The sequence below is a fragment of the Microcaecilia unicolor genome, chromosome 9 (assembly GCF_901765095.1).
Source record: "Microcaecilia unicolor chromosome 9, aMicUni1.1, whole genome shotgun sequence".
Taxonomy (NCBI): domain Eukaryota; kingdom Metazoa; phylum Chordata; class Amphibia; order Gymnophiona; family Siphonopidae; genus Microcaecilia; species Microcaecilia unicolor.
This window is the reverse complement of record NC_044039.1, coordinates 188,500,253-188,516,117: the sequence shown is the minus strand read 5'-3', so window position 1 is coordinate 188,516,117 and position 15,865 is coordinate 188,500,253. Positions and strand designations below refer to the sequence as shown.

General features: G+C 44.8%; 1 protein-coding gene across 3 annotated transcripts in view; it reads right to left on the bottom strand.

Moving 5' to 3' along the window:
- The window catches only part of PPP1R13B (protein phosphatase 1 regulatory subunit 13B), a 164,510-nt gene that overhangs the window by 11,425 nt on the left and 137,220 nt on the right, over window positions 1–15,865 (bottom strand). For all 3 annotated transcript variants that reach the window (XM_030215555.1, XM_030215553.1, XM_030215556.1), the window contains 3 exons: window positions 10,476–10,613; window positions 10,257–10,390; window positions 430–596 (listed from right to left, as the gene is read on the bottom strand). In XM_030215555.1, the coding sequence (XP_030071415.1) occupies window positions 430–596; window positions 10,257–10,390; window positions 10,476–10,613 (439 nt within the window). The remainder of the gene's footprint in view (window positions 1–429; window positions 597–10,256; window positions 10,391–10,475; window positions 10,614–15,865) is intronic.

The window sequence follows — 15,865 nt, the reverse complement described above, 5'->3', positions numbered from 1 at the left end:
TGAAGCATCTGTTCACGCTTTCCAAAAATACTAGGACTAGGGGGCATGCGATGAAACTACAGTGTAGTAAATTTAAAACAAATCGGAGAAAATATTTCTTCACCCAACGCATAATTAAACTCTGGAATTCGTTGCCGGAGAACGTGGTGAAGGCGGTTAGCTTAGCAGAGTTTAAAAAGGGTTTAGGCGGTTTCCTAAAGAACAAGTCCATAAACCACTACTAAATGGACTTGGGAAAAATCCACAATTCCAAGAATAACATGTATAGAATGTTTGTACGTTTGGGAAGCTCGCCAGGTGCCCTTGGCCTGGATTGGCCGCTGTCGTGGACAGGATGCTGGGCTCGATGGACCCTTGGTCTTTTCCCAGTGTGGCATTACTTATGTACTTATGCTCCCAAGTATAGTTATTTACTTTTGTCTAACATACCGTACAAGAACTGTGAGCACTGAATATAGCCTTCCTCCATCTCCTCACACTTGTCAACGGCAGTTTCTATGTCACTTATAGTTGTAGCAAAAATTGCTGCTCCAGATTCCACCAGCAATTTACAGAGATGAACACTGTTGCAAGAGGCAGCACAATGTAACGGAGTCCTGCAGCAAAGGGAAGAATAAAAACCTTTGGTCAGTTTAACAGATTAAAAAATAAAGTATTTCACCTTTCTTCCACTAATGCCACACAACTTGCTATACAGCACCTTGAGTGAATTCATTCAAAAAGGCATTAAATAAATCCTAATAAACTACCTCATAAACAGATATTTTTCCTACTGAAGAATCTGAACCAGAAAGATTGCAGTTCACCCTATGTAAGTTCAGGTCTTTGACAGTCAAAATCTTAATCAAAATTCACTAAAATGCATTCAAGACAATACCAGCAAATCTCTAGAGTTGAAAATCTCTAGTTCAAAGCATTCATAAATTAACTTTACAATGTATACCTGACAAAATTATTTCTTTTTTTTAAACAGGCTGCTGCATCAATGGCCTTATGATTACGGTACTTAAAAAAGGAATCACCACAGCAGTCCAAAAATGTAAGACAATCAAAATTAATATGGTCACACACTTTGAAACAACCACAAAGGAACTTACTAGTGCATTCTCACTTATTACTAGACTTGAGTGCCTATGCATGAAGCATTTCTCCCACAGGAAACAAAATGGGTCATAGTCTAGGGCAGGGGTTCTCAACCCAGTCCTCAGGACACACCTAGTCAGTCAAGTTTTCAGGATTACCATAATAATATACATGAGATAAACCTGCGTGTACTGTAAACCCACTGCATACAAATCTCTCTCATGCATACTATGTATACCTCCAGGAAAGGGTGGAAAAACACAGTTCTAGTGTAACACAACCTGCAATTCATTTGTATAGTTGGATAACATCGTTTATTCTATGCCATCCTTATGATGAAAGAAGGACTCTCAATGGCTAGTCTAATAAAAATGGACATATCATAAGCCTTAAAAAAGGCGGCAGATGATCCGCAAAATCCAACGTGGATACAAACAGAGCAGATCAATCAGTGGTACCAAGATAGATGGCTCCTTCTCAGCATTGTCTAAAATCTTATCTAGGTGACATGTGAGGTCCTCTACCTTTGCACCAGGCAGGCAAGTGACACTCACATCCACCAGGCACTCAGCTATCTACATGCCTAATGATTGAATCTCCAACTAAAATGGCAGTCCTATCCCTTCCCTCCTGAGCACAAGCCCCTGGAGTGAGATTCTCGGTAACAGAGGATACTGCATCCCTTGGAGGACAGGTCCTGGCTACAGGATCATGTCCTGCATCTCCATGGTGAAACTCTCCCTTCAGGTGAGCATTTATTTACTTATTTTTGTATTTATATCCCACTTTAATCCAAAGCAGGTAACAATAAAACAAACATATCATCAATAAAACAAAAGCAGCAGACAACAATTTTAACAACACGGTGGACATAAACATAGTAACATTGTAGATGACGGCAGAAAAAGACCTGCATGTTCATGTAGGCCTCCTCTATAAACCTCTTTGTCTGCCTCAGCTCCTCCAAGTCTGTTACGCTAGCCTACAGAGATCAGACCCATTCCCTAAGTGCTAGGAGCTCTTTGCACCGACTTCTTACCAACAGGTAGATAATCAAGCATGTGACACATGGTGCAAAATAGTGGATAGTCCCCATCTCACTACTGGACTACTGCCTGCATCTTATTGGTGATTTCTGAAGTTGCTAATGGAGTAGAAGTACGTAAAATAAAGTCCCCTAAGTTTGCTAGTTATATGCTAGGCTATGCTAATATTTAGTTTATTATTATTCTGTTATTAGTAGATTCACCTCTATGGACCAAAGTAGACTATTTCTAAGAGCTAACTACTGGCTGATGGAGATGTCCTAATCAAATTTCTACCCTCCTAACTGATTCAAAGTCCTATAAATCAGAGATCAGGCAAGGGGTGGGTGGGAGCCAGAGTGTTTGGACGGGAGGGAATTAAAATCTAAACTGATGTTTCCTGCGACTATTAGCTATGTTCTATACTGATACTATGGTAAAATCTAATATAGTCCCTTTAAATACTAGCCTATGGAATTGCAATGGACTTGATATGCTGAAAAGCTCTTCCCTGAACTGCCTTTATTACATTAGCAGAGTAACTTAAATTCTCCGAGGACAAGCCGACTGCTTGTTCTCACATGTGGGTCGACATCCATGGCGGCCCAGGAATCGGATATTTTGCAAGCAAAATAACAAAAGGTTTTTGCCAGAGAGTTCAGGCGCGCGAACGACTTCCCGCCCATTGCACAAGCGTGTATCTCAGTTCTTATTTCTCCGCGGTTAGGTGCGGCAGTGTTTTCGCTGTGCTCCGTTGAGGCCCAGGAAGAGAACTTCTCTATGAAAATTTCTTTCGCTTTGTTTTCACTTAGTTTTGTTACTGTTTTTCTTTCAATATAAAAAAAAACCATAAAATAAAATTTATAATTCCTGTAGTTTTTGTATTTCTTTTTGCCACCTTTAAAGTTTCTTTTCGACGAGATCAGCCTTACTCCCTTTTTGTGCCTTCTCTTTTTGGCACAAGCCCGTCATTTGATTTTGCCGAGGCCATTTTTACTTCCATGTCATCGAAGACACCCGGCGGCTGGTGTATCCAGTGCCTTGGGCCCGACCATAGCCCAGCCGCTTGTAGTCTGTGTCTTCGTATGAAGAAACGGACACAAGCGTCTCAAGAAGCCCAACGTGAGAAGTTTTTGGGGCTCAGTCCGGTCCTTCGTCGTCTACATCGGTACCGAGATTGGCGGCATCGACAGCAGCATCGACGTCAGGAGCAAAAGTAATGGCTGCTCAGAGACCAGTTCGCGCTGGAAGCAGTGAGGCGTCAAGTGGGTCTCCACCTACCTCGAGGCCTCCTTTTATGCAGGCCCCCCCGGGACCGCCCTTTGTCGGACCTGGCCCCGAGACATGAGGATTCCACGTCTTCCTCATCGGTACCGAAGAGTCTCGATGACGGGCATCGAGTGAAGGCAAAGAAGCACCGTCCTCGTTCTCCTTCGACACATGGTACCGGGAGCTCCGGGCGTCGAGAGAGTCAGCAGCCGAGAAGCATTGGCGCCAAGAGGACTGCTCCCCCTCAATACAGGAGGTGCCGATGCGTGGGTCTCCTAGCAGCCCGGTACCAGCTCCCGAACCGCCATGGATTCTGACACCGCCTGTTCCACCAACCCCGCAGCCTTCTCCAATGGCGGCTCTTGACGCGCGCATCCAGGCCTTATTTCCAGAACTTCTGAAGGGACTGCTACGTCAGTATCAGTGTCGAGGGTGCTTGCGCCTTCTGTACCATCTGCTGCAGCGGTGTCTGGCCCTTACCTTTGGCATCGACGTTGGCCGCCACCCAGGTCGACTCCCCTTCAACGTCAGTGGAGGGCGCATCGGCCTCTCGACATCGAGACAGGTCCAGGGTCGAAGCACCTTAACTCAGGTTTTATCCGACACTGAGCAGGAGCGTTTGTGGGAGTCAGATGAAGATCCCAGGTACTTCTATTCTGAAGAGTCCTACGGGATTCCCTCTGAACCTTCCCCTCCACCAGAAAGGAGACTATCTCCACAGGAGAGTCTGTCCTTCTCCTCTTTTGTCCGGGAAATGGCTACGGCTATTCCCTTCCTTGTGGAGGTTGAGCCCAGGAGTGAGATACTTGAGGTTCTGAATTATTCTTCTCTACCTAAAGAGGCTGTGACAGTTCCTTTTCATAAGGTACTGAAGGAAGTCCTTATGCGAAACTGGTCAGCCCCTCTGTCTGGCCCCATGGTCCCGAAAAAAGCTGAATCCCAGTATTGGATCCATGGTGAACCTGGATTAATGAGGTCCCAGTTACCCCACAATTCCATGGTGGTGAACTCCGCCCTCAAGAGAGCCCGGAGTACTAGAGACTAAGCTTCAGCACCCCCAGGCAGAGAAGCTAGGAATCTTGATTCTTCTGGGAGGAAGACGTATCAGGCCGCTATGCTCGCTGCCAAGATCCAGTCATACCAGCTCTTCACGAGTGTCCACTTGCGGGACTCGATACGTCAACTGTCCACCTTAGTTGATGCACTCCCTACGGAGCTCGCCGAGCCTTTTCGCCAGATGGTCAGGCAGCAGAAGGCGTGTCGCAAGTTCTTGGCCAGGGGTACTTTTGACATGACATCCAGGATCGCTGCTCAAGGTATAGTGATGCGCAGACTCTCATGGCTGTGTCTCTCTGACCTGGATCATTCTGTCCAGCAGCGGATGGCGGATGTTCCTTGCCGGGGGGACAACCTTTTTAGAGAAAAAGTAGAAGGTCTTCTTGATCAGATAAAGAAGCATAATGATGCTATGGATTCTCTCTCCCACCGGGCGCCTTCTGCTACTGCCTCCTCATCTAGAAGGTATTTTGGGGGAAAGAGGAGTGCTATTCCTATCCTAGGCATAGGTACACTCCTGCTTCTCAGCAGCCTACCCAGGCTCAGCCCCAGCGTGCTCATTCTTGTCAACATGCGTCTAAGGCCCACACTGCTCTCCAGCAAAAGCAAGGGATGGGCTTTTGACTGGCCCCAAATAAGCATAGCCTCAATAAAAGTGTCTGTGCCGGACGACTTGCCGGTTGGAGGGAGGTTTATATTTTTTTCACCAAAGGTGGCCTCTTATAACCTCCAACCGGTGGGGTTCTTCAAGTATTCCAGTTAGGATACACCCTCAATCTGGAATCCAAACTTCCAAATTGCCCACCAGGAGCTCATTCTTACAGCTCCCAGCACAAGAAGGTACTTGCAGAGGAACTCTCCGCCCTTCTGAAGGCCAATGCGGTCGAACCCGTTCCACCAGGGGAAGAAGAGCTGGGATTCTATTCCAGGTACTTCCTTGTGCACAAAACGACAGGGAGGGATGTGTCCCACCCTAGACCTAAGAGGCCTGAACAAATTTCTGGTTCGAGAAAAGGTCAGAATGGTTTCTCTGGGCACCCTTCTTCCCATGATTCAAGAGAACGAGTGGCTATGCTCTCTGGACTCAAAGGATGCTTACACACACATCTCGATACTTCAAGCGCACAGAAAGTATCTTTGATTTTGGATGGGAACACAGCACTTTCAGTACTGTGTACTGCCGTTTGGTCTGGCGTCTGTGCCCAAGAGTGTTCACAAAGTGTCTGGCGGTATTTGCAGCGTCGCTACGCAGACTAGGAGTGCATGTATTCCCTTATCTCGACGATTGGCTGGTGAAAAGCACCTCGAAGGCAGGCGCTCAGCAGTCCATGCGAATAACTATTCAGGTGCTAGAGCTACTGGGGTTCGTGATAAATTATTCCATCTCACCCCAGTTCAAGAATTGGAATTCATTGGAGCTCTGTTGAACACACAGCTTGTGATTATCTTCCCAAGGCAAGGGCGGACAACCTCCTGTCCCTAGTGTCCTTAGTACGAGCGTCTCAACAGATCACGGCTCGGCAGCTGTTGAGACTCCTCGGGCACATGGCCTCCACAGTTCATATAACTCCCATGGCACGTCTGCACATGAGATCAGCTCAATGGACCCTAGCCTCCCAGTGGTGTCAAGCTACAGGAGATCTAGACGATGCAATCCAACTGTCCACCGACTTCTGGAATTCTCTGCAGTGGTGGACGATTCGAACCAATTTGACCTTGGGACGTCCATTCCAAATTCCTCAGCCACAAAAAGTGCTGATGACTGATGCATCCCTCCTAGGGTTGGGGGGGGGGGGGGGCTCATGTCGATGGGCTTCACACTCAAGGAGCTTGGTCCTTTCAGGAAAAGGATCTTCAGATCAATGTCCTGGAATTGCGAGCGATCTGGAATGCTCTAAAGGCTTTCAGAGATCAGCTGTCCAACCAAATCATATTGATTCAGACAATCAGGTTGCCCTATACTACAGCAACAAACAGGGGGGCACCGGATCTTGCCCTCTGTGTCAGGAAGCCGTCCAGATGTGGCTTTGGGCTCGCCGTCACGGCATGTTTCTCCAAGCCACTTATCTGGCAGGCGTAAACAACAGTCTGGCCGACAGACTGAGCAGGATAATGCAACCTCACGAGTGGTCACTGAACATGGACGTTGTCCGCAAGATCTTCCGAGGGTGGGCCCCCCCCTTCGGTGGATCTTTTTGCCACTCAGGTCAATCACAAGGTTCCTCAGTTCTGTTCCAGGCTTCAGACCCACGACAGACTAGCGTCAGATGCCTTTCTCCTGCATTGGGGGACAACCCTTTTGTACACGTATCCTCCCATACCTCTATAGTAGGGAAGACCTTGCTGAAACTCGAGCAAGACTGCGGAACCATGATCCTGATTACACCCTTCTGGCCATGTCAGATTTGGTTCCCTCTTCTTCTGGAGTTGTACTCAGAGGAACCGTGGAGATTGGAATGTTTTCCAACCCTCATCACCCAGAACGAGAGGTCGCTTCTACATGCCAACCTCCAGTCTCTGGCTCTCACGGCCTGGATGTTGCAAACTTAGAATTCGCCTCCTTGGGACGGCCTGGATGTTGTGAACTTAGAATTCGCCTCCTTGGGTCTTTCAGAGGGTGTCTCCCGAGTCTTGCTTGCTTCCAGAAAAGATTCCACAAAGAGGTGTTACTCTTTCAAATGGAGGAGGTTTGCCGTCTGGTGTGATAGCAAGGCCCTAGATCCTCTTTCTTGTCCTACGCAGACCCTGCTTGAATACCTTCTACACTTATCAGAGTCTGGTCTCAAGACCAACTCCATAAGGGTTCACCTTAGTGCAAATTAGTACTTATCGCCGTATAGAGGATAAGCCTATCTCTGGACAGCCTTTAGTAGTTCACTTTATGACAGGTTTGCTTTTGTCAAAGCCCCCAGTCAAACCTCCACCAGTGTCATGGGATCTCAATGTCGTTCTCACCCAGCTGATGGAAAGCTCCTTTTCAGCCACTGAATTCCTGCCATCTGAAGTACTTGACCTGGAAGGTCATTTTCTTGGTGGCTGTTACTTCAGTTCGTAGGGTCAGTGAGCTTTAGGCCTTAGTAGTGCATGCACCTTATATTAAGTTTCATCACAACAGAGAAGTCCTCCGCACGCACCCTAAGTTTCTTCCAAAGGTGGTGTAGGAGTTCCATCTGAACCAATTGTCTTGCCAACATTCTTTCCCCGTCCTCATACCCACCCTGGCGAAAGCAGTTTGCATACCTTGGACTGCAAGAAAGCATTGGCCTTTTACGTGGAGCGGACAAAACTCTTCAGACAGTCCGCCCAGTTGTTCATTTCTTTCGATCCCAACAGAAGGGGAGTCGCCATCAGAAAATGCACAATCTCCAATTGGCTAGCAGATTGCATTTCCTTCACTTATGCCCAAGCTGGGCTGACTCTAGAGGGCCATGTCACGGCTCAATGTTAGAGCCATGGCTGCGTCAGTGGCTCACTTAAAGTCAGCCTCCGTTGAAGAGATTTGCAAGGCTACAACATGGTAATCAGTCCACACATTCACATCTCACCACTGCCTTCACAGGACACCCGATGCGACAGTCGGTTTGGGCAGTCGGTGCTGCAGAATCTGTTCGGGGTTTAGGATCCAACTCCACCCCCCTAGACCCATTTTTGTTCTGTTCCAGGCTGCACTCTCAATTAGTTGTTTATGGTTTCAGGTCAATCTATGTTATGTCCTCGCCGTTGCGAGGCTCAATTGACCAATGTTCGTTATTTTGAGTGAGCCTGGGTGCTAGGGATACCCCACATGTGAGAACAAGCAGCCTGCTTGTCCTCGGAGAAAGCGAAGATAAATACCTGTAGCAGGTATTCTCAGAGGACAGCAGGCTGACTGTTTTCACAAACCCGCCCACTTCCTCTTTGGAGTTGTTGTTAGTTTATTTGTTTGCTTTTTGATTTAACTGAGGTACACACTCGTGCGACGGGAAAGAAGTTGTCCGCACATGCGCAGTGCTCGCGATTCGTGCACCAGAACTCTCTGGTAAAAGCCTTTTGTTATTTTGCTTGCAAAATATCCGATTCCTGGACCGCCGTGGACGTAGACCCACATGTGAGAACAGCCTGCTGTCCTCGGAGAATACCTGCTACAGGTAAGTATCTTCGCTGTAAGGATGTTGTGAACAGGAACCTTCATAGTATCCACAGGGGGAAAATCAAAATCCAGGATCCCCATTAACTCAGCCCTGGGCTCGTCCTCCAGTTCCAACTTAAAGGGAAGACGCCTGCCATCTCCCACAAAAAACTGGCAAAGAAGCGGTCCTATGGAGAGGATTTACATCTCTCCTGTGGAGGGGAGAGGTCTGAAAGCAGGCCCAAAGACATATCTGACAGGTCACTGGGATCCTCGGACACCCAGGAACAATGCATTTCAGACTGAGCAAAATACTCTTCATGAGCCTGCAAGTCTCCATCTGCCTCAGTCTGCTGACACGTCCAAACCCAGCATGTGGGCACTGAGGTGCAGCCGCTTCCCTGTTCTTCAAGGCAGTTTCCTTCCCTGATGGGCTGGAGAAGGCAACTGCATTAGCCTGTGCCAACTCCACCAACTGTCAGAGCACCAGCATTGATGACCACCTGACAGGTAAAGCATGAGCCTCCAGGATGGGCTGGAGCATCTCCAGAGTCTAAGCAAGTGCCCTCAATGTCTCGGCACTGCATGGTCCCACGAGGTGCCCCAGCAACTCTGGAAGCAAGGCCTGGATCTGTTTTGAGGTCAGGCATCAGAATGGGCAGGTGGGTGCGCCAGTGTGGTCACATCCTGAGAAGGTGTCGGTGCTGAATCGAGAATGGGATCCTGACCTTGGGAAGACTGGTGGGATGGCACCTTACCACGGAGGGGGAGCGGTCTTCATTGCACCTAAGCTTCTTGAGTGCCAACAATGTCGATGCCCCGTAGCTCCTGGAACTGTGCATTGAGGACCAATGCTGCTGCTTGGTGCTTGGCATCTAGGTGCTTTAGGGCCAAAGAGGATGATCAAATCCAGACACTTCCTCATTTTCAGGTCCAAGTGAACTTGACCCGCGGGCCCACTATCAGCGTTTGACAGGAACCCAGGCCTAAAATAGCCATAGGTCATGAAAAAAGAAAACAAACCAGAAGTGTTGAAAAGCAAAACAAAAGGGGAAAGCGGCTAACAGTCAACACCCCAAAGGGAATCAAAAATACAGCAAAGGAAGGCACGATGAACAACAACAAAAAAAAAGTAAAAACCTGAAGAAAACCACACCACAAGACAGACATGTCTTGTCAGCTCCACGGAGAGAAAAAGACTGGTGATCCTGTGCAACTCCAGCGGGAGGGAAGACACTCAAGCATATGCAGTGTGGGCCTACCAAAGGCTTCTTAAAAGTAATAGATATGCTGGGTACCATCTGTACCAGGGTTCCATCGGGAATGTCACCAACATGTGAGAAACTAAATCCTACTTATCCTTGGAGAAATTAATATTTTTGTTCTTCCTAGTTGCTCAAATTTTTATATTGAAAGAAGAGGATTTTGATACCTGCTCAGTCACCAACAAGTGTAGAAGTATACTGGGGTGATGCTGAACTATATATCATAGATAGTGCTTGAGGGTACTATAACCTAAGTACACACAACAGCCTTTGAAAATCAGCAAAACAACTCACTAGAAGTTCCATCTCTTAGTGTTCTCCTTACACCAATTTAAAATAAAAGCTTGGGGTAATAAACCACCGATGGACTTAGAAGCAAGATTAGAAATATGCAAGCAGATGTTTTGATTACGATTTGTTATTGCACGGTAAATACTAGCATAGTCTTACCATCCATCACTGTCAGCTGCATTCACATTCACACCAAAATCTAGCAGGAATTTCACAATATGATGATGGCCGGCACATACTGCATTATGAAGAGGAGTGATTCCTTCGTCATTAGGTTTGCTGGGATCATCAACCTAATTAAGGATCAGAATTTAAGAACATTACTTTTCAATAGTAGTAAATCAATGTTTTACAACACAGACTATTCTTGAGGTGTACCTCGTATATGATCCTTTGTACCAAGTCAAATTCCCCTTCCAAAGAAGCATCAAGAAGAAGAGCCAAAGGACTGAACTTTACCCTCAGCCCATGTCCAGTTCGTTCAGAATTAGGTTTCTTCAAATTTGTGCGTTTGGTCTAGTATTAAAACAAGATATAGTAGAAAAATATAATTTGTATATTTTCAGGTAATGTGAATATCCTGTACAATACATAAAATAAATCCAAGTAGTATCATATTCCACTGACAGCACTGGCCAAGATCAAAACTTACAGGTCCACTGGGTACAAGATGGATTAAAAAACAATACGTGTACATTGGGTGGAGGAGGGCAGAAGGTGGTGGCAACAATAAGGGGAAGGAGAGGGTGGGTTGGGAGCGTGTAAGAATTTCAGTTGTATTGTTTGCTATCCCTGCAAAAGTCTGATTAAAAATAGTTTGGACTTAAATATCACAATGTATCTAAACAACATTTAAAAAATGAAAAGAACAAGAAGAAAGCGAAGAGTGAGAACAGAATCAGGCTCTTCAAAACAGACCAAAGACACTCAAAATGGATTACAAATTTTAATAGAGGATGACACAACACGGTACCATGTTTCGGCACTGAAAGTGCTTTCTTCAGGAGTCTTTATAAAGACCATTGAAAGGTGTTATATGAGTAATATCGCTTCTGAACGCCATAACACCTTTCAACAGTTTGTTTTTTTTAAATCACGGCCTCCCACCTGCCTTCAAGTTCTCTTAGAAAAGTCACCAAAAAGTACACACACAACCAGGTTTTTTGGTGGCCACAGGCAAAAATCAGATGCACACAGCATTTGCCATTATGCCTATACAGAACAACAGATGGGGGCACTGCACATATCCGACCCCTGCCCCCTGCAAAGCAGAACAGGAAACCCCACACAGCAATCACCTCCCTCTGAAGCTCCACTTAGTTACACTCCATGCTATCCTGCTTGTGGGACACAAAGTTTAGGCACTGTCCATGCAACTTGCAGGACATTAATATATGAGGTAAAACAACCACAGAGGCAGGCAGGAGGCCACCGAAAAATCTAGTTGTGTCTGCTTTTTTGGGTGACTTCTGTAAGACAACTCCAGTGGCAGATTTGCTTATACGTGCACCAATAGTAGGCGGTTACAAGGTCTTTGCCTCCCATCTACCATGTACTATCGGTGCTCCACTGTACTAGTTCAGCAATGTTTAAAGAAAGTATTGAGGATTTAGTTGTCCTTCTGGACCTTCTATCCAAGTTCAGACCTTTGCTTTTTCAACTGCATTTGTAGATAAAGAAAAATTGGAAAAGTTCTACCCCATCAATGCTGATGAAATTGTTGAATTGTTAGCTTCATTTAAAAACTCTGTATTTGATACAATTAATTATGAAATTCTATTATCTCACTTATTAAATTTAGGCATTTTTCCAAAGATCTTGCAGTGGTTTCCTTCTTATCTAACTGGGTGAATTCAACAAGTATGATTCAGACCTCAGTATCTTCACAGTTCCCACTGACCACTTGTATACCACAAAGTTCTGTCCTGTCTGCCACATTATTTAATATCTACCTCAGTCCAATACGCAAAGTGGATGAGAATCTAGGAATTAATCTATTGTCTTTCTGCTGATATTCAATTTTTAGTCCCAGTAACATCATCACTGGATAATGCTGTGGAGATGGAATCCAGATGTGCAGTCCCATCAGTTAACAAATGCTTTCAAATTAGCTTTAACACTGTGAAGACCAAACTGATGGCACTGAGTTTAAAATTCATCCATGAACATTCCTATTAACTACATTCATTTCTTCCCATACTAAGAATCTATGGGTCACATTAGATCCAGCCCTCTTGCTACTTTTACAAGTTAAAGGAACTAAACTACCAGTGCCACCAATTTAGGCCCTTCCTTTAACTATTACAGCTCTATTTAAAGCTGCTAGCTAATATATTGAATGCCTAGCAGGCAGCACAGAATGCATGACCAGCCCAGAGTACTGTCTGGATCATGTTTCTCTATCCATCTCTTTTTTATTCTGTAGTTTTTACACTGGCTACCCATTCACTGGAATATTAAATTTAAAATTGTAATTTTAACCCACTGTGTGCTAAATGACAAATTATCAGTACACATTAGTGCATTGTTGCATATTGTAACCACAGAAAGGCGGTATATCAAGTCCCATTCCCTTCTCCATCAACAGTGGGATTGACTCTTTTTGTAATGCTTTGCTGTCCAACTTCAGATCTGAGGTTGGCTTGTTAACCTTCAAGAAAAAGTTAAGAGCTTATTTTTTCAACAAACATTTAAGCACTTATGACGTGTGAGTTTATATCTGACAAAAGTCAGGGATGTTGAGATGCTGTATAAATGAATTATTTGTAATTGATACTATGTTATTTTATATATGTATCTGTTCCCATTTTGAACTGTAGATAAGGCAGGAAAATAATATTTTAAATAACAATGCGAGAATCAATAAATATCGGTATTTGAGGTCTCTTCAATGTTGATGCATCCCCATGCACTTGAGCTTCTCCTTCTACTCTTCATAGCTACAAAGACACCTAGATATCTTCTGACAGATGGCACAGCTAGGGATGTTGTGTTTGGGCTCAAGGTATGTTGGGCACAGTTTGTGGGTCAGAGATAACATCTCAGTGCACTGTTCATACTTCTTTAAGTCTTTGAGATGCTTCTGGGACATTAGTCAAAGAAAAATAGCAGTAGTAAATTCAAAAGGCCTGATGGTAACAATCTGAGTCAACATTGCTGGATACATCAGTGCTGATGCAGATCATAGCTATACCAAATTTCAAAAATGACTGAAAAAAACAAACCAAAATCTTAGGGCTCTGTTCAGAAAGATGCGCTAATCGAGTAGACACCCATAGGAATATTATGGGCATCTACATAATTAGAACGCCTTTGTAAACAGAACCCCTAACTAGGGATTTCAAAGAGTAGGGGAAATTAAACTGAAGTGAGAAACATTCTAATATTTTTCAGAAGAAAAAAAATATAGAAATGAAAATAAATGTTCGGTAGGTTCTGCAGAAATTTTTAACTGTGGTGGCCCTCTACAATGAAGCCAGATCAAGAGGGTACAGTTCACTGATCTTGAAAGCTCTTTTTGTTTATCTTTCTACCATCTGGGCTCCATCTGCTCCCAGTGTCAAGGGGTCTCGAAGCAGCCACTCCTACTGTGACTCCCGATGCCAGTGCGATGCTCGACGTCGATGCTGATGTCGAGGAATCGGACCCGGCTCCAAAAATCTTTGCGCATTGAGCCTCTTGGAAAATCTGGGTCCTCTTCTTCATATGAAGGCAGAGGACACAGTTGGCAGGGCTATGGTCGGGGCCCAAGGCACTGAAGACATCAAGAATGGGTGTCCTTCCCAGAGATGGTCCAGTTGAACTGTGTACAGCCCTTGAAGCCATTGGGAGTCTTTGTGGACATGGAAGAAAAAAACACACCGGCTAAATCAAAAGCCATGATGGTGCTTGAAAAAAGGGGGAAAGGCACAAAAAGAAAGAAACTCAACCGGGCAGACCTAAAAACGGCCCATGTCAAAAAATAAAGGAAACTTTGATGCAGGTCAAAACTAAAAAAATAAAGCTTTTTTTTTTTTTTTTTCAAAGGCAAAACAAAGCAGGTAGAAAAACCCGCCGAAAGGCACTCATAAAAGAAAGAAGCACTCTGATCGGGTGTGTGAGAAGCCACCACAGAAAGCAGCTGCTCCTCACGCAGAAAATGTGAAACTATGGCAGGTGCATTCGCGTGGCAGACAGGAAGGCACTCGCACATGCGAGCTGGAGCACGGCTCGTGCTCCTAAAAGCTCTAGTTTTTTCTATGGCAAATTCGCTGGGCCAGGCAACACGGGACAGCGTCTACCCACTTGTGAGAATAAGCAAGCCTGTTTGTCCTTGGAGAACCTGCTTGCTCTTGGAGAATAAACGGTAGCTATTCTATTCTGAATCTTCTATACCGCTTTTAACAAAAATGTCAAAAACGGTTCTTAACAAAATCATTAAGATACAAAATAAATTCACTTACAGGGGAACTCAAAAAAAAAAACATTCTTAAACTGGTTTATATCTTCCTCAGGCTAGCATTCCTGGATGACTTGGGTTTTGGTTGACCAAGCGCTAGAGGGCAGTTTTGGTTAGCTGGGCTGGAGTCACTCCTACAATACAGCAAATGTTCTCCACTGACCCACAGTGCATCATCTCAGTGACCATGGAGTAGAAGAGTGGCCTAGTGTTTAAAGCAATAGTCTGAGGACCAAGAAGACACTGGCTCAAATTTCACTTCTAGTAGTAAGTAACACTCCTTGGGACATTAGGTAAGTCACTTTACCCTCCTCTACCCTCAGGAACCAATTTAGATTCTAAGCTCTGTGTGGTAGAGACCTACCTATTGACCTGAACTGTAAGTTGGTTGCAGCAGGTGTGCAACTAAATCCATTTCGAGCAAAGAATGTGATTGCGTGTGTTAGACAATTTGGATATATGAAAATAAGGGGTCAACAACAAAAGCTGTGAGTGATACATTAGTAAAATAAAAAGGTATCACTTATAAGTTGGTTGTTAACCCTGATTTCAATTCAATCCAAAAATCCAAGCACAAGTAGGTTCAACCTCAACAGACCTAAAACTGAACATACTATAGCACACATGAAGCAATTACAAGTTGTTTTTTTTTTTACTTAAAACCTACGAGCAGTCCCAACTGCAGTTCAGTTAGAATTGAAGCATTCCATTTTTTGAGATACCATTTTAAGATTGTTAAAATATTACATACTAGTAAAAAAAGCCCCGTTTCTGATGCAAATGAAACGGGGGCTAGCAATGTTTTGTTCTGTGTGCATGTGGGAGTGTGTGTGTCCCTGCCCTCTGGCCTCTCTCCCCTCCCCCCTCTGAGTCCTTCACTGTTACAGAGCCAGCGATTTGATTTCGTGCTCTGCTGTTTTCCTTCACTGTGTTACAGAGAGGGCGGGGCAGACACTCATAGGGAAACCGGATATCTCGCCCCCTTCACACTTCCGGCTGGAGGCTTCATAGAACGTTGGTGTTGCCTTTTATATAGAGAGATTATATAAACTGGCAAAACAGCATTACATGCTCCTCACTAATGTCATAATGGAACTGGTACCTAGCTAATGACATCACTGAATATCATCAGTGCAGAAAGCAACTTGCATCATCATCAGAATGCAAAAAGTGTGATCTTTTCTATAGTTTGGTCTTTAGTAATGCAGAATTACAACAGGTGGGAGACTAAACCATCAAAAAAAATTCCACACTCTTCTTAAAGTAAATAAGTTAGGATAAGAATCATATGGAACAATAAGATCCCACAGAGACTCAGACAATAAAATGA